The sequence below is a fragment of the Aulonocara stuartgranti genome (assembly GCF_965226115.1).
Source record: "Aulonocara stuartgranti genome assembly, chromosome: 12".
Lineage (NCBI taxonomy): Eukaryota > Metazoa > Chordata > Actinopteri > Cichliformes > Cichlidae > Aulonocara > Aulonocara stuartgranti.
This window is the reverse complement of record NC_138948.1, coordinates 21,207,781-21,227,339: the sequence shown is the minus strand read 5'-3', so window position 1 is coordinate 21,227,339 and position 19,559 is coordinate 21,207,781. Positions and strand designations below refer to the sequence as shown.

The 19,559-nt window shown below is 42.1% G+C and overlaps 1 protein-coding gene across 2 annotated transcripts in view; it reads right to left on the bottom strand.

Annotated features, from left to right (window-relative positions):
* Window positions 1-13,814, bottom strand: part of sv2ca (synaptic vesicle glycoprotein 2Ca) — a 30,509-nt gene extending 16,695 nt beyond the window's left edge. Inside the window, exons 1-2 of one of the 2 annotated variants that reach the window (XM_082553664.1) lie at window positions 13,723-13,814; window positions 7,030-7,829 (exon numbers count right to left, since the gene is read on the bottom strand). In XM_082553664.1, the coding sequence (XP_082409790.1) occupies window positions 7,030-7,624 (595 nt within the window). In that variant the 5' untranslated portion in view covers window positions 7,625-7,829; window positions 13,723-13,814. Of the gene's footprint in view, window positions 1-7,029; window positions 7,830-13,016; window positions 13,394-13,722 lie in introns of those variants that run through there. The other variant, XM_082553663.1, reaches the window with a different exon arrangement.
* Window positions 13,815-19,559: the final 5,745 nt, after the last annotated feature.

The window sequence follows — 19,559 nt, the reverse complement described above, 5'->3', positions numbered from 1 at the left end:
TCAGGTCTCTTCTCCTCTGCTGTGAGCAGATATCTGTTTGACTCTTTCACTTCAGGGGTCAAAACGCAGCTATCTGTCACATTTGGCAGCCATCTAGATACTCGCCTCAAGGTATCATAAATTCAATTCTAAATTTAACGGAAGTCCTCAGTCTATGCACAGTTCACATTTACTTCATTAAGGGGAGGCTAGATATGCAATGCACAGGCAAACACCCATTGGCCTCCCATTTAAATGTCATGCATCCAAACATCCAGAGGCCTTTTTATGTTTCCCAGCATTAAACCTTTCACACAAACAATACACTTTTTGGTTTTTTTTAGAGATGCAAGGAAACAAGGGAAAATAATCAATCATTCGTTCTGCCTTAAAGTCAGTTTAAATAAATAAATAAATAAAAGCAATAAAACTGCTAACAAATGAGTACATCTCTCACAGGACAGTCAATTACGTAATGACTTTATTGATGTTCTGTCCGGCTTGCTCCGCTGTATTCTACTGCACGGCGTCAGCAGCGCTCACACCAGCGGTTGGGACTGCAGTGCACTGAAGTGTAACATAATGCAAAAGTAGCACAGACATGTTCTGACTGTAAATGACACTTATCATGTTCTAAATGTGTGCTGCATCCATAATACTGTGATTTTTAAATTAATCATTAAATAAGTCATTTTAATTCAAAGATTTCTTTTTGTTTTTTATTGTCAGTTTGCTACATGTACAGAACTACGGTGGCCCCTAGAGACAAAGCACATACAAATTCCAAAGCACATGCAAACTCCAAAACACAATGGAAGTGCTCCAGGACGCTAGGGGCAGTGTTGAGCTCGATTTGCAAAATAAACAAGTTTGTTGCAAACACATGGAGTTGGATGCCAGCGGAAAACACCTGCAAGGACAGAGCAACAATGCTTTATAAGAAAGGTAATGTGCAAACTGTTGTTTGATTTGTTTTTAATTACTATGAACACTTAGTTTACGGTAGGGTGACCATATTTTAATTTCCAAAAAAGAGGACACTTGGCTCAGTCATGAAAAACTTGCTTAAAGAAACATATTTACCATATTAAAACGATGCCTTGTCTGTGCAGTTAATGAATTGTGAAATACAATATGTCATGTAGGCTTTTACAAGTCAACAAGAGCAAAAAAAATTAAAAATTAAAAGCCTCGAAAATGAAATAATGGTACAGAAATAATACCTCATCTGCATAAGAAAAATTACCAGTACTGGGTCGGTGCAAGAGAAATGTCTTTTGCAGTTCTTCTGAAAAGATGCACTTGTGCTTTGGGATCTTTTAAACATCATTATAATGATAATATAATAGGCACTTTGCTGCGCGCTGTCTGTCACGTCTGTGAGCGCAGAACAAGCGCAAAGCAGCAGTTCAGAAATGACGTTACACACATGGGTCCTCTGTCGGCCTATAGGAAAACCCGGACATTTTTTATCAAACTCGAAAATCCACCCGGACGCCCCGGACTGAACGTGAAAACTGGACATGTCCGGGGAAAAGAGGACGGTTGGTCAACCTAGTTTACGGTGGAGTCAAATCTGGCGTTAGCTAACAGTCAGTGTGCTTTGCTCAGAGAGAACCTCAACACTGCCCCTAGCGTCCTGGAGCACTTCTGTTGTGTTTTGGAGTTTGTGCATGTTTTGGAGTTTGTACGTGCTTTGTCTCTAGGGACTACCATACAGAACAACCGAAAAGAAGACTTAAGAATATACAATAGTGCAGTACTGCAAAATTTAAATTAAATAGAGTAGCCTGTGAGTTGTTCATGGACAGTAGTGTGCAACATCCATCTTCTTAGTGAGTCACACACACTTTATGCAGTTCAGAAAGTCAGACAGGAAGAACTCTTTGCTCCAAGGTAACAAATTTAGATTTTTTTTTCTTTTCTACACATGTTCCAAAAAGGATCTATTAAAGATAATTTTGATCGCTATGAAAGCCCAGAAATGGTGGGCTTTACTTGCCAGACATTACATTTTAATTCGGGCACAATGCATTAGATGCAGATTTGCATCTTTTTGCTGAGATGCATTTAGGCTATATATCTAATATATACCTAACCCAAATGCCAAGTGTATCATATTGGATACATGGGTTTTAGTGAGTTTTTGAGAGCTCTACAAGCCAAATCTGGCAAAAAAAAAAAAATTATACAAATTAAAACTGATACTTATATGTATTTTTTGTAATGTTTCAGAAGATTCAATAAAAACTCATGTTTAACTATTTGAATGGTTTGGTCTTTACAGTGTATCTAAAGCTGTGAAGCCCTGCTGTATATGCATAACACTGTGAAATACAGCTAAATTTAGAAGTGAAGACCCGTATAGACTCTGAGCACCATCAGAAGATGACAGTGTGTCAGGAGACCTCTCACACAGAAGCAAAAGGTTTTGCCCTGTGACAGTATGTTGAGATGTCAAAACACATCTCCAAGAATAATAAATATTCATCAAAATCTCAGGCACCCTCACACATACACACACACATACAGAGTAAAGCAAAGCTGCACACACAAACACAGATAATTGAGGAGTAAATCTGAGATGCTCGTTAAATTGTTAAAAATTCATTTATTTGCCTTTGTTGTTGTTAAAATAGCCAAGAGGAAGCTAGATTAAGAAAAGAAAACACAAAATAAGAGGGAATTGAGGATCGAGCACCAATATACGTCCAAAAGTAATGAGGGGGGAGATATGTAACGCAGGAGGAGAGTTCAGTCACTTCCAGATATGGTGAGAGAAAAAGAGCGTGAGGAGGAGGAGAGAATGGGGAAGGCCCTGGTGGAGTGTTTTCTGCCCTGTCACACACCAAGGAGCCCCCTGAGAGCCGTGGGAGCGCTTAGCTGCATCACGACCTCTTCTCTGATTTCACGCTTTGATGCTCTTCGCTCTTAGCGGTGCAAACTGTTTCAGCGTCGCGCAAAAACACCCATCCTGCTTTATTCATAATGATGATGCTATCGTGCAGCAGCACGCCTGGTGCATGCTGCGGCTCAGCTGTGGCACCTTTCTGTACCATCCCCCCCTCCTGCTGTGAGTCCCTGCATTACTACCATTCCCCCCCATTTGTCTTTCCCCCAGCTTTGCACCCTCCTTTGCTTTCCAGTTTCCTCTCTCCTGTCTTCTGTGCTTTCCTTCCTATTTACAGTATTTACTTTAGCTTCATCCTAGCGCCTCTGTCAACAGCTCCTTTACACTGAGCAGCGTGTAATCACATTTGTACTACATCGTGTCAGTTTGACCGGATTCGTGTCTCCTTCTTCTGCCACCTCCGCAGAAGATGAGATTGAAGCTTTGTGTCATATTTAAGTCGTATCAGTGGAGGCAGGATTTCTATGGAAATAACCTATTGTAGGGCTTAGAGCGCAGGGTTTAAAAATGACTCAGTCCCAATCAGTAATGATCCAACCTTCATTAACAGTACAGATTGTGATAATTCACATAAAATAGTGATGTTGTGAAACCCTGATAAAGGCGAGCAGTTGGACATGGTGACAGCAGGTTTGGTCCACGCACAGATATTCAGTCCCATCGAGCATCTCCCCTCCCTCAGTCCACCACACACATTCTCCCACACAACGTGGAGCTAGCTGGGCTATTCGAGCAGTGTAATCTCCGCAATGACGCTGCGATCTTACTGCAGTTTAGCCATGCTCAGCTGCCCCAGGACCGCGCAGCCCCACACAGCCTGCCAGCTGGCTCAGACCGACAGGGAGAAAGAAAGGGAATGATAGGAAATGAGAGGAGACAACAAGGGAGGAGCGCTGTAGAGATAGAGTTTTAGAGGAGACAAAGAGTGAAGTCAGGACTCAAAGAAGGCCAGGGAAGGACAAGCGATCAAAAGACAAGAAAGTGAAGGGGGGGGGGGGGGGGGGAGAGATAAAGGGCAGCAAAAGACAAGAAAGTAGGAGGGAGGTAGAGACAGCAGAGGTGGAGAGGTGGCTATTAGATGAAAACGAGATGAGTCAAAGAGAAAAATGAGGGGAGTTGTAGCTGTGGAGAGACAGTCTAAGAAAACAAATAAGTAATGAGAGGGTGATCGGTTCCCTTTGTCTGATGTGTCTGAGATGATAGCTAAGCCTCTCCCTGACTTTGACTGTTGGTGTACTAAATACTACCATCCTCCACCTCTCTGCACCCGTCCACCCACAGCACTCTTCCTATTACTCCCATGTAACTTGGTCATCTCGCTGCTTCAAAGCCATCTCTCCTCCTCTCGTCTTCCCCCGTTTATCCCACATATTGCATCTCAGCGTGCGTGTCTTCCCTCCTGCTTCCCACTTCCCACATCCTCCACTCTTGTTTGAGGTATTTACAGTATTTCACCCCCTCCTATAGCCCAGTACTTCATCTTTCACACTGAAGTAACATTAAAAGATTCCTGTGAGATCGGAAAACCGGCTGGACCAAATTCAACTCAGTAATGGAATCAGCATCTTACTCATCCATCCTATTTGGGATTTTCTGTTTTTTTCATGCTGCATTATCCCATTATATTCAGCGGTCTTTACAGCATGCTCCTGCTTCTGCCTTCTATGGAGTCAATGAAGCTGCACTCAAACTGTGATGAAGTCTGGTAGAGCGAACCAAACACCAACCTGGTTTTTCAAATCTTTAGAATTTCTTAATTTTTCATATATTTTTGGGTAATTTTTAGTTTCTTAATCCTGAGGATGTCAGCCTCCACTTTAACTCTACTATTGTCCAAATGCCTCCTCTGAAACACTTAACCGCATATAAACAAAAATCAGAAAGCACATATATAGCAGAATGTGCATTTATTGTAATACCCAATTAAAACTTGGGTTTTTTTCTTCAGTAACATTTCTGTGTTAATAGACCTCTCTGCATTGAATCATACTTGTTATTAATCTCAGGCTCTCTTCCACAGCATGTCTTTTATCCTGTCTTCTTTCTCAAACCACAAACGGCCGTGGCAGATGGCCCCACCCCTCCCTGAGCCTGGTTCTGCTGGAGGTTTCTTCCTGTTAAAAGGGAGTTTTTCCTTCCCACTGTTGCCAAAGTGCTTGCTCATAGGGGGTCATATGATTCTTGGGATTTTCTCTGTATGTATTATTGTAGGGTCTACCTTACAGTATAAAACACCTTGAGGCAACTGTTGTTGTGATTTGGAGCTGTATAAATAAATTTGAATTTAATTTAATTGAAAAACATAAATCACCAACTACATTCATAGTAGATCAGTGATTAGGTTCATTTTTCTACTGTTGACCTTATTTTGGAAGCAATATGTACTTACTTCAACTGTGACAGAGATGAAACACATACTGAGAAGACTGAGTGTAGTGAGAGTGCACATCCACCATTCCAGAAGAGTGACCTTGAGGGTATAATGCAGATGCAACCATAACCAGCCTCATCTAAATGAAACCTAAGTAGCTTCACATGCTGATAAATCTGCCAAGTGTGATAACTGAACCTACAGACCAAGCTGTATGGACCACAGGTTAAACTGATCCTCAGTCCTTACCCGCAGACCACCAAAAAGAGGCTATTTCATGGTAAGACAACTGTGGCCAGTTAGAAGGTCCTTGATTAGATCCCTGCTCTCCTGGTCTGCATATTAAAGTGTAACTGGCCAAAAGAAGGTAACCAAAAATGCCCCAGAAACGTCCATCCACTGGAGCGTGAGTGTGTGAAAAATAAAGTAGTGAATGTGGGCTGTGGTGTAAAAGTGCTCTGAAAGACGATGTCAGTCCATCTAAGGCTGTCACTGTAAGATGAGATCCTCGTTACCCAGTGAACTTAAAAAAACAGAACTTCTTATCTCGTTCATCTGCAGATTAAAGTTCATTTTTGAATTTCTGCACTTAAAGGAAGTAAAAAAAATGCTGTGGCACCTGTAAAACATCAGTTGACACCATTTTGTTACCTCTAATTAAGTGTAATTAGTGTGTTAAACTCCGAATGGATACCAACAAGGTCATGGTAATTATGTAGGCTATGCTCAAACACTCACACACACACGCATGCACACACACACACCAATCAACAGGGAGGAGCCTCGGGCTAATCAGCAGGATGAGGAAGAGGAGGATGGGAGAAGAAAGGAAAAGCACAGAGAATGGGGGGTGAGGGGGAGGGACAGGGGTGAGGGATGGAGTCACGAACAAGGAGAAGCAGAGCATAGAGCAAAAATGCCTGCAGGACTTTGCTTGGCAAGAAAGGAAGCAAAGAGTTTACACTGATACCAAGGAAAGAGACAGAAAAATGAAGGTGCAGCGTACACAACATCTTGTGAGGCTTTAACAAAGTAGTGTTTTTGTTGATAAGATGACTCTGCTGCAAGTACAACCAACAGTACATTTTTCTTAAATAAAGCAGCAGTACAATAGTATTTGTCAAACTTTCCGTCACAACCTTCATTTTCAAAGCGCGTATCAGTTTTCCATCAGGTGTTGCTGTGAAGTTGATGTATTGTCACGTCTCACCGTGGCAGTTAGTATCTAAGGGCTGTGTGCCTGATTGAATGTCCTCTCCACTCTGGTACTGACACAGTGAGTCAGCCCCTGTACACAGCTCTGTGGTGATGGATTATGCACCTGCAGCTACTGGTACTGCTGAGACTCCACCTCAACCCACAGAGCACACAGGGAATATTAGCTACCCTCTTAATCCTGACACGGAGCCCATTGGACCGAAACGCCTCATCTATGTGAAACACTGCTATAGGATAAGAGTGACATACTGTGTATAGCACAAACACATACATCTGGACCTGTTTTTCAAGGCTGTTTTGAGGCTATTTTTGCATGCTGTGTACTTATTTCAAACATGTGCACAGTTGTTAATTTTATAATGATCCTGGAAAGGATGCAGCTGTACATCGTAGGGTGCTATTTAAACTCTATTCAAAGGTGAGAAAAAGGCCTTTCAGACTTATAATAACTAATTAAACAGAATAAAATACACACTAAGAAAAGGCCTTGCTGAATTAATAATGAAGCGAGTGCATTAATATCCAAAACGAATACAAAGAAGGGCCTTACCTAGCCATCCCGAGCTGGAGTTGGGCACACACATGTCTGTCTCTGCACTGGGCAGCACAAAGCCCACCACAAACACCTCCACCCCATCCGACATGAGTGCCAGCCCGAGCACCAGGAACAGCTGCCACTGGAACCTGCCGTGGCCACACTCCTGGATGATCAGCTCATATTGCTGGGCCAGCTCCTCCTCATCCGCCTGCCTCTCCTGTTCCAGCTCGCCACGGTCCTTTGTGCCATCAGACATCGGCTTCCCCAGTGCCACCTGGCCCTGCTTCTTGTCTCCTGCGGATGAGGGGATGCCCTGGTACTCGCCCTCATAGATCTCGTCCTCGTCGTCGTGGCCCTCTGTAGCATCACTTGAGCCCTCCTCATTGTCGGGGTAGCTCTCGCCGTCCTGCCTCGGCGGGTTCTGGTAGAAATCCTCATCTTCATCCACCTCGTCCTGGAATCGAGTGTAGTTGCGGTGAGAAGAGTACTCATCTGTAGCACGGTCTACCGCCTTGTTGACTTTCTTTGTTGCGTGCTTTTTGGCCTCCTTGACAATGTCCTTGGCCCCCTTAACTAGGGAAGTCCTATTATTGTAAGTGTCCTCCATTTTGGCTCCAAAAGTAGACCTTTGCAGGGGTGCTGATGGTGGCAAGAAGTAGAAGAAAGAGGGAAGAGAGGGGAAAAGGGGCAAATGTAAAGGCGAGTTAGAGGAATGGTGAGATCAGTGGGTCTTGGGATGTGGGAAGGAAACTCTTGAGTCTGCAGTCACCACAGGAGATAAACCACAATGGCTGTGGCAATCATGGACCAGTCTGAAAGACAGGGGGGAAGGGGAAGCAACAGACAGATTTTAAAAAAGAAGAGTCGAGAAGCATCAGAGTTTAAAGAGAAATAAAATCAGACACAAGAGATGCTCATCATGTCCGCCCACTATCATTAACTAACCTGTTAATCGTTGGCTTTTCTGCATTGCCCCAAATTTCCATTCAAAATAAAAATTCGTTCTCCAAAGGCTCTCCTAGTTTGTTCTACATCTCATGAGTTGCCCTCAGTTTTTGAAGAGATGATTATTTGAAACAGAGATGCTGAACCTGCTGACTCATGATCAGCTCTGTAAAGCAGGAGCTAATAAACAAACACTCTGCCCAAAAATCAATTTGTCCCCAATAAAGACCCGGTTCATTAAAACGGGAGCGACGATCCAACTGGAACGGCACTGTCATTTTTAATCCAAGTAAAGACGGGAGGATAGGAGGAATGACCGTGAGTGGATGCACAGACAGACACAGTGTAGAAACAATCACAGACAAGAACTATTCTCAAATAAAGTGCCTGAAAAGCTGCACAAATATATATGTACCTGCAAAAGGCACACATACCTAGAAAGAAGATCTCTCACTCCTAAACATGTCGTGCACATAAGTGAGTGTGAACACACATGGGCGCGGGGAAGCCACTTCCCATCTCTGCAGACTAGTGATGGGAGGGAGACCCCAGCTTAAACGCTAAAATGATGTATCATGATTTCATGTGAGTGCTCCGCTCTCATCATCAGCCAGGTTAAACAAATCAAAGAATTTCTAAATTTCTCTTAAATTACAAAACCCTGAATTGCTCTTTTTTTTTATTATAAAACATTTGCAGATGCTATGGAGTGCATATTTATGAGCAGGGTGGGGATGGTCAGAGCCGTCCAGTGTGTGGGGTTTCCATGTGACTACGAGTGGCTCGCCACAGCCTCTAATGAACACTGAAGCCTTGTCAGGAGGACACAAATCACAGGGCCGGTTCCAGCTCCTATAATGCAATTTTACTGGGCAAAATGACACCGCAGTTTCAAGGTGACTCTACTAATCCCTTTTGGCGCATACGATAACTTCTGTGGTTACGAGCGTGCTCCCTTTTCTGATAATTTTTAATGCCTCCATTGACACTGGTGCTTCCTCAGATAAGGAAGCGCATAATCAATCTGTCTCCTTTGTCAAAAAATAACATACAAAGGGCTGAGGTTGTGGCATCAGTTTCCTAGTTTCCCCCAAACGGCTCTCCTTGAGCATTTATGCATGAAAACATCAAAAAGTAAAAATGAATTGTGAATTCCTCAGAAGGCTAACACCTTGCAAGGAGCAAGTCAAAGTTCACAGGTGTCAGAGAACCATTTATTTCTTTCAGGACTGAGTCGTGTCAGCCATCACACAGGCTCTTACCTAAAACGGGCACACGCAGGCGCTGCACGAGGCTGCCTGTCAGAGAATCAATGGAGTGTATGGTGAGACACGCTGTCAGTGGTGATGAGGCTCAGAAGACACCCGAGCACAGAGGCAACCGACCTCACCTGACCGCAGCTGAAGAGACCCCGATACCGGAGACAGCAAGAGCAATCGCATTCTAGCTGGGGAAACCACCAACTCTGCCTAACCTAAGTTTTCTGTTTTATTTTATTTCTACGCGATCTTCTTTATTTTTTGCAGTTCCTCTGATATTTTATGTAGGTTTATATTTTAGGCATGTTGATTTCCTCATAACACTTGGCCATCTCAACAGCCACAACATCAAAACCACTGACAGGTGAAGTGAATATTTTTGATCGTTTTATTGTAGTGCAGTGGTCTGCTGGGAAAACTTTTGTCCAGACATTCATGGGGTTGGATACTTTGGATGGCTATGGCACTCCCCAATGGCAACGGCCAAGTGCCAGACAGCACATGGGACCCCCAGAGGTAACTGTTCCCTGCTATTAAAATAAAAAGAGCTAATATACTGTGCTGCTCTGAACCATGAGAGGGTGGCTGAAATTAGGCCTGGCTCTGGCGATACCTCTTGTCTGCATGATGGATGGTGGCCCTGCTTTTCTTAGACCTCTTTAAAATAGTAAAAGAAAATAGAAAAATCGCTAGGTCAAGTATCACTTGGCCTTTGAATTTCATCTGCCATGGACATAAAGACAAACTGAGAGATTAGTGTTTCAAGAGATTTATCCATGCGTCCAACTGAGGACAGCTAATCTCAGAAGGAGGGGGGGATTAGTGTTATTATCCAGAGTTTGTGTGTTTGATAAGCTTAATGCATTTAAACATACTGCTGTTGCTTACCGTGAAACATTTGTCATAAGTGGCACAGTGATTAACCCAAGCAATGTGAATTTTGACAGAAAACAAAAAGATATTAATTACACGAGATTACACAGTAATGATGACAATAGTAATAAACAGCCTCAGTGAAAACAACCTAAAACATAATGAACCAATTATCAGCACAGTGAGGGCTTCCTACTCACATTGCACTTTGTCAAAAGGATTGATGTGAGTGTTGGAACTAATCAACCGCGAGTCCAGCGGCCGACAAACAGACTGAGCAGGCACAAGCAGGTTGTTAGTACAAAATAAAAGGATCAATTTCTGTCCCTGGATTTCAGGTTCCCTGACCCACAACATCTTGTGGAGGCAAACACTTAATGTACTTGAAATAAAATCAATAGTGACCTTTTTGTATATGTGTGCTTATTTAGTACAGACTTTGTCTCTTTCACAGTACAATGAGTAAGTAGAATGACGCAAAACAACGAGGGCTGTGGTCTCCTTCTCATTCTTAAATCTGATTTTATAAGAATCGGTTTTATAGAGTGCACAAGGCAGAAATATATTCCAAAAATGTTTAGAAAATAAAAAGCAAAAGAGGGGAAAAAGTGGCACAGCTATGAGGGCACAATACTGGCACTTCACCTTTTTGACCTGTGTATTTTGTTCACATGAAGTGGACGTATTTGGGCCCCTTAACTCAGAAGAACTTTTTTCCCACATTTTGTAAAATATTTTGAAGATTTAGTGGGTTTTTGTGCTGTTGAAGCACAATCATAAAGACCTCCCATCTCTCAAGTATGACTTGACGGAGAAAGCGACCTTCCCTTTCAAAGACGTGCGTAAGCACTGTGATGGTGTGACCGGTGGTTTGCTCTATTACCAAAAGGAGGAAAGAGAAAAGCAGGTCCAGTCGCTAAAGTGGGCAGAGCCACATCATGTAATCCCATAAAAACGGAGAGTCCATGACCTCATCTGGAAGGCAGAAACCCAACCGGCCCGTGACGTCTTAGGAGATTTCATCAAACACTGATTCCATTACTGAGCAAGCGAAGGGGAAGACAGAGGACGATGGCTGTACTGTATAGGAGAAATTGTTCCTCGTGGAGTGTAAAAAAACAGCAGCTTAGAAGCACTCAAAGATCCACCACAGATCACAGATGATGAATAAAAAAAATATCAATACAAATACACAAAAATGGGTCTGCAGCAAGCTGATTATTTCCTTCTCAAACATGAAGAGCTGCCATTGTTATTATTTAGAATGACTTCAGTCACTGTTATCTCAAGCCTGGAGATTATAAAAAAGTGTCATTCCTTGTTTATATTCTTACATAATTTATATTCTTTTGACTCTTCTTACTTAGACTGAAACAATTAATGTCTCCAGAAATGCATTCAGGAGTGTACAAGCATCGAAAACCTAAAACCTAAAGACAGAAAGAAACCCCTGACTGATCTACACACAGCAAAGTGTGTCGTCTCGTTTGCTTTTCTCTTTCAACTTGATACGTGTTTGATCTTCTTTATGAAATATCACATGCCACTCCTGTCTAGTCCAAACCCTGTCTGCTGGGTCGTAATGATGCAACAATTCATATTAGGTAAGGGATGCAATATGTTACACAGTTACTGGTGACGTTTTACCTTTGCATGGTGCATATGTGTGCTTACAAAAAGATAAATCAAGCCACAATCACACGCACATTTAGGGTAACATGAGAGTGAAAAAGAGGATTCTTCAGAGCAAAACTGCTGGTTTAAACTAAAATAATGATGAATGTGGTGGATATCTACTTTCACGTTAGTCAACAAAATGTTCTGACAGACCTTCTTCTCTCTTCTACACTGTGACATGCATTATCAGACACACTTTGGAGTCCTTTCTTCTTTGCAGCATACAGCAAAACAGTGCAACAGAAACTATCTCCACCTCAAAACATCTTTTTATTGCTGTTGAACTTCAGAATAGGAACAAAATTAGGAATCAATGGGTGCTTGTAGTGGAGACACAGGGAAGAGGATGTTATGAATCCCAGAGAGACTTTTGTTTATCAGGTATATATCGATTTTTAGAAACAATGACAAGTGGGCCAAACGACTGAATTTTGCAGCTTGCAATCACTTCCATCCAGCGTGTTTTCACTGATGGAGCCCTTCAGTGTTAACCCAGCAGGACTACTACAAGCGGCGTTAGGACTGCAAACAAAGCACTCTGCCACAGATTTCCAGTTCACCGGCTGTGCGCCTGTCAATCGCTCGCTGCCTCTTGAGGTACAATTCATGGATGAGTCAGTTGCCTACTCCCGCGTCCTCTCCTCTTTTTGGCGGCAGTGCAGAGTGCTTTAACTGCCCCAGGGCAGGTGGCTGGATTGCAGTACAGCGTGAACAGTCCACAGTCAACAAACCCCAAAAAAGCTCGGCTCATGCCAAGGACAACTATTTTATGATACCACAAAGATGGACACACCAGCTCATGAGCCGAAAGGAAAACTAAACAGACTTTATTCGAGTATATCTGACATAGATTTGACTAAATCTCACAATCTAAGACACACTGAAACCGGGGATGAATCCCCACTACATCCCATTAGTTAATTATGCTCGCAGCCTACTTCAGGATAATTTGCCTTTACTCTTATATGAGGCAAATGTGAAGTCAGGGAAATAATCCCAACTTTTAACCATTCAATCATGAACTCGTGAATACAAAATAACCTGTCCCTGAGTCGCAGCTTTCATTTTAGTCAGAAATATCACTGAAAATGTGCTAATAAATTGATAGTCGCACGTGTCTGTGTGTGTGTACGTGTGTGTTTGTGTGTCCCCATATTAGATACAAAAGGCGAAAAGAGAATTGCCTAACTCGGAAGTCTTACACTCAGCATGTTTTCAGGGTGGGAAAAAAAAGTCATTACTTACCGTCATTTATGGCGAGAAAATTGGACCGAGCTGATTGTGAGCCATTGCACCGGACTCTGCTTTTGCTCTCGGGAAAAAGAAAAAAGAAGAAGGAAAAAAAAATCTTGTGGGCTTTTTACTGTAGAATAGGATCAGAGGAAACTGCCGGCGCACGACTGTTTTTCTTTTTTTTTTTCCTCTCTCTCTCTCTCCCTCTCTCTTTCTTTTTCGATGCGGTCCTCTCTCGCTGCAGCACTTCAGGGAAAGGAGAGAGCGAAAAACAGAGGTGGTGGTTGGGGAGAGGGAGGGCCGGTGTAATCAATAATTGTATTTCATTGAGTGATGCGGGTAATTCCGTCTGATGGAACAATCTAGTTAGGTGACTGACGCGCAGCACTGCAGCGCATGAATGCTAAACAGATGAGAAAGGTTTGCGCACATTCACTGTAGGGCAGCCCAGTATGTTCGTGTGTATGCGAACTATTTGCTCAGTCTTGGGGGATAGTTACAAGACACAGACTGTAGGACTTGTGGGAGTTGACACCTGCCCATTTGAGCCGAAAAGATATGTTTAAGGGAAAGTTTCCCACTTCTTTCGAAAGACAAGTTGCAAAAATACCCCGACATCTAAATTCTGTGAACAGCAGAGATTCTTGCAACTCAGCTCCCCTCCGTCTGTTCTCAGAGTTAACCATTTTCATAAAAGTGGAGCTGTGTGGGAGCTCACCTTGGTTATGCAGAGTGGATCCTGAAGCCGCACAACGCATTTTAACGAAATCTCGCCTCTGTCCGTGGTGCTGACCGACCGACTCCTCAGCGTTTACCTCAGATAACTTCTCAGAAAATGGTCGATATGTTGCAAGCACAATCGTACTGTGAGCCACACATCTCTCTGAAAGTTATTCGCAAACATCGTCGCTAAAGTACTTTTATAGTCTGTCGCTTTCAGGACATGCGGAAGCTGTGGAAGAAAATCTGTAGTTTATATAGTCAGTACAACTGGTGCAAAATTATGATTGACTGCAAAAAAGTGCATTGTAAACACGAAGTATCAGGTGGGTTTTTTTCCAATCCCACACCTTTTATGCTGTTTGATCATTATCAGTACTTATATGCATACATAAACATACACAAGTCTGCATCCAGTAGTGGCAATTCACAAACCAAAACAACAGTCCACTAACTACACACCCTGAGATTAACACTCCCCCACGTCCCTACACTTGGTAGAAATGATATCTTCATATTTGTTTTTAAACTGTGTAGTTGATGTTTGTGATATTATGAGGGAAAACAATCAGTGCCCACTGAATAATAACATAGATTAACAATAAAATAATCTGAAGTTCTACAAATGTTGGGAACTACTGATTATTCTTGTTGGGAGGCAATTCAGCGACTCACACATACAGCTGGAGTACTGGGGACCCCTGCCAAAGGCTTGTCTGTCAGTTTTAACAGATCTGAACCATAATTAACTTAATCCTTGTCCAATACCCCACCTCTTCACCAGGTTTCATGAACTTTGGTGAAGTAGTTTATGTGTATATTTGCCAGTTCAACAAACAAACGGCACTGAGAATGAAGCCAAACAGACACACAAATACGCACACAGTCCACATCACCAATACATTTTTTATTCAACCCTTTTTATTGCACTAACACACTGTTGTCTTACTGGCATCAACTGTCACCATATTATCTTACCCAATTTGATTTGATTTTGGATTTAATCAGGCAAGGGAGAGCTTTATGAAAGGGTTTAAATCAAGAAAATGAATCATAAATGAACTTCAAACCATGAACTTTACCTTACAAAATAAGGTGCATTAAAATAAAAAGAAGTGCTGTGACAAATTGTAAAACTGATTTTCAGCTCTTGACCAGTCTTCACTTGGATCACTAATAGGGCAACAACGATGGGGTCAGGGGATCTGATCAAAGTGATTCCCCTGTGAGTGATACTCAATGGATTCCTTAAGGGTACCTTACCAAAATCTTCATGCTTTCCTGATGATCACCAATAAGAGCACAGCAGATAAATCGTATGTTAATTGCATGTATTTTCAGTTGCCAGGAGTACTGTGTTTTCCTGTAAGACTGAAGTTCCTTAAAGGAGTGCAGAGGCACAACTCCAGCATAATGAACTCAGCGGACACATGATACAACACTGAAATCTGATCACCTGCAGCCATGCACCGGGAGCCAGAGATGCTCATACTAGTGCAGGTCATAATTTCTGATTGTCTCTCTTGTTCTGTCACATTCTCTGTCAAACTACTGCTTCATGAACAGGTTACTCTGGAAAAGACAACACAAATGGGAAAAGGGTTTCACACTTTAGCATCGATCCCATATCTAAATACACTCTTAACTGCTGTACACAATTTTGCTTAATATTCAGGTTTCACATTTATTTTCATTTCAGCATCCCATTGCTGGTTCTTACTTTATTTGCAAGCTGCTAAGCTTAATTTGACAGTGTGAAGTAACCTGAGCAGTGAGTAAAGCCTTTGAATTCCCAATGCAGTTTGAGCAAGAGAAATGCTAATTTCTTTCATCTCATTAACGACCACAGAGGGACTAATAGTATTGATGAACACCACACAAAGGGTGTGCAGTCCCGTTATAATAATTACATAACCGATCACAGGCTGTTAAGAGATACCGAGGATCTTTAGATTAAGCATGATATAGCAACTGACAGTTCGCTGCTATGTCAGATACTACCCGCAAGTGACTCCTGGAGAAAATGAGGCAAGGGGGGGGAAAGAAGGAAAATACAGAGTGATGCAAGCACAGGGATATTCAGCTTTTCAGTATTCACATCGTTTGCAGCTGCAAATTACACCAACAAAACCAGTGAGACACCAGAACACCGTCCACTGCAGAAAACATCTACAAGCAAGCTCTTTGATGTGTTACATCCAGTGCATCTAATTCTTTACTTTCATTATTCAAAAACTTTTTTTTTTAAATCAATCGCTTTTCCTGTTAATACGAAGGACGTGCAGTGAATAGGACAGCCTGGTTGTGCACCGTGACATGTTTGTAACGCTGGCTATGCATCATGTTCAGGACAAATGACAGAGAGTAAGATTTTAAATGATCCACACACTGTGTACTAAAACATGCACAACACAAAAACGTGAAGGGGAACACATACGCACACGCTCAGACACACAAACAAAAAGAAAAGCCTCTATCCTTTTCCTCTGAACTTGATGATTCACAGAAGCAGTGACCTGGGGTTTGGGACACACTCTGCTTTTGATCTGGACTTGAGAAGCCCCCTCCAAGCCCCGAGCCATAAGACTCCATTTAATACTGCTGTAGAGCTGAGGAGCACTTAGCTTAATGTACGGGACAGTAGAATGACACACACACACACACACACACACACACACACACACACACACACACACACACACGCGGATCCTCATGGATTTCAGTATCTTTTATTACAGAAAGCATGATAAAGATGGTGTTTTCCCTGAGCTTTGGACATTTACATGTACAAACAATAGATGTGAATTTAATAAGATCCCATGCTACATGTAAATACAGCCTACTATTCGTGGTAGTTATTAGAATAGTGCCAGTGTTGGACTTTGTCTTGCCTTTGACTGGCCTGTATGTAGAGTCTATAGGCAAGGTAAGGGATTTTTGTACCACTCTGCTTGTAGTCTGATTTCCACTGACCAATCACGTTTGATCAGGCTTTCGTTGCAGGAAGGTAAGCAGTGTGTGTGGACAACAAAAGAGTGCTTACATTTGCTGAAATTAGTGTGTCAAACACTGACTTTTTATTAGGTTTCAGAAATAATCTGCATTTGTAAACAATGACTACCATTTGAAACAGGAGGGTGCCCCAAAAACATGGCCATTGCCATACTTGGCTTGACTAAGCAATGGGTTCTTGACTGCCCACACTGATATTGACAAATATTGGTAAAAACACCCAACACTAAATTATGAACTTCATCCATCCATTCATTTTCTGCTTGCCCAATTCAGGAACATGAGGGGGGCTGGAGCCTATCCCAGCTGTTACTGGGTAAGAGGCAGGTGACTTAGACAGCTCTATCCATCACAGGACTAACACAAGGAGGCAGACAAGCATTCATACTCATGTTCATAGCTAGAGCCAATTTAGAACCGCCAGTTAGCAAGCATGTTTTTGGACTGTGGGAGGAAGTCGGACAACCTGGAGAGAAGCCACACAAAGAAGGGAAGGTAAAACAACAGGGTCATTGTTTAGTGACTACTTAACAAGGACATACGGCTTGACTCCACCTCCTCAGCTGTACTGCTGCTCTGCTACATGTGCTGCAGACCGAGATCCTGAGACCGTTTGAAGAACTATGCGATGACACAACTGTTAAATTACGTCCTCATTAGTTCTGTTAAAAAATTTACTCGGCTAAATCTGTGAGAGGACAGCATCAAAAAGCTACTTCCAGCTGCTCTCTTGTCACAAGGGGCCGCTCATTAAGTTGAATTTTACACTAGATGTTCTTCCTAACTCAGCCTCAATGGGAATTTGTAGAATTGAACCAGCAACTTTTTATTTGCAAAGCAAGATGAGCCAGTTATATTGTCCCATATATAAGTCTGATATATGGATGTGGTACCTGCTGCATCAGCTTTCCTTGATAAATTACACTGGAACAACTGTCTGCTGCTTATCTTCATCCAGATTATAACAGATGTGGACACTGATGGTAATTGCTTATGTCTTGTGGAGATAGAAGCACTGGTTAACTGATTTAGCCTCCATCTTTTGCTGTCCACCTCCACCGCTCATCTACATTCATACTGCTGACCACTTTATACTAGATTCAGCTTTAGTCATACTGCACGGATACGTTTCGAATTTGATATAAGAAAATCTGTTGACTTGTTGCATCTCATCTGTGTGTAGGTATGTGTTTAGAAGTGCCGGTGAATTTGCTACCTAGAGAGCAAAACAAAAAGACACGGATGTCATTGATAGAGAGATGTGATGGATTAGAGTGGCCCAAGGGGGAAGTCCCGCTCCATCAACATGTAATGAAAACTAATTTGAAAACAGCAGGCAGCGATGAATAACTCTAAGATGAGTTCTGGTAACATTGTCTTCAGTGAGAGGTCATTATTGTCTCATATATGGGAAAAATTGGTTGATAACATTACGATTGATGATAGAACATTAGTTGTTGTCTTCAGGAGTTATGGCTGTCTGTAAGTAGGTCTGACTGAAAATCGATCAAGGGCAGAAACAATTTTACACCAAGTTTGTAATCCACCGTTCCACCATCAGATGCAACAGATGAAATGATGCGTGCTGGACAAAAGAAAAGGGCTGTAATACCATACATTTCTGCAATCTCTTAAATTTAAATTCTCTGGGGGGAAAAATAAAAGTTGAGCAAGGAAAGGCTTGGTAACAAGGTAAACATGCAAAAGCTCAAAACATTATTTTCTCATTTCTTTTCTGTCTACCTTTGCAAGGTCCTGGATAGTCTAACGCAGCTGAGCTAAAATACCAGAGGGAAGAAAGTCAAATGGATTGTGATTATTGTCCTGGAACAGATTGAACAGGCTGTGGGAGAAGAATGTGAGCTGAATCCCATTTCAACACACAAGCCCAGGTGCATTTCTTTTACTGAGAGGAAGGTGAAACTCACAAAAGGGATCTAAAGAAAGCATTTAGGTGGTAATACCGGGTGTAATCTAACCACTTATCAACAGTAGTTTATCACTTTTTTTCTGCAGCAAAAGAAAAACATTTTGCAAAGAACGGAGATGGTTTCAAATAAGTTGCCTAGATTTTAACTGCTGCTCTGTGTTAGTTAGATTAATTTAGATGTCAGACCTACACTTAACTTTATTTAATCTTATGCAAGATACAATTTACGGGCATTCAAGGCAAAGAAATCGTGTAGCAGACAAGAAGAGCCTGGGCAGTATTAAACACATCTACAGTTATCTGCCATGTGTTGTATTGTGCATTGCAAAAAGATGGCACAAGGGTCTAAAACTCCTTGATTTTTTTTTCTTTCTTTCTTTTTATTTTGCTTTTTCTATGCAAATCCTGTCATTTTCTAGTCTTAGCCAGTCCTTGTCATTTTAACCTTCCTACAGAGAAAGACAAGTGCAGAAAATTAGGAATATACCACAGCATGACAGAAAACCAGAGAAGCAAAGCAACACCATGCTGGAATGACAAAAAAAAAATCACCTCGAAAGAGAAACTGCGATGAACGCATCACTGAAACCTTTCAAAACATGTGAATCATCTGCTCTGAAATGGAAATAAGTAATCTGTGGGGAGTTACAGCTTCCTGTCATTCAACAGGAAACCTCCACTCCCCGCCGAGCAGCTAGGATTATCCTCTGCGCCTCACAGTTCTGGTTCAAATTCACAGCCTGCGTCAGCTGTCAAGACATGTAATAAAATGTGTGTGTCTGTGTGTGCTGAGGGTTGCCTGTGCCAGGTCTTGCTTCCAGTAAGTACAGTATATTTGATTTGAAAATGTATTACATCCAAAACTGTGCGATTCCTCCAAGTCTGTTGTTTTA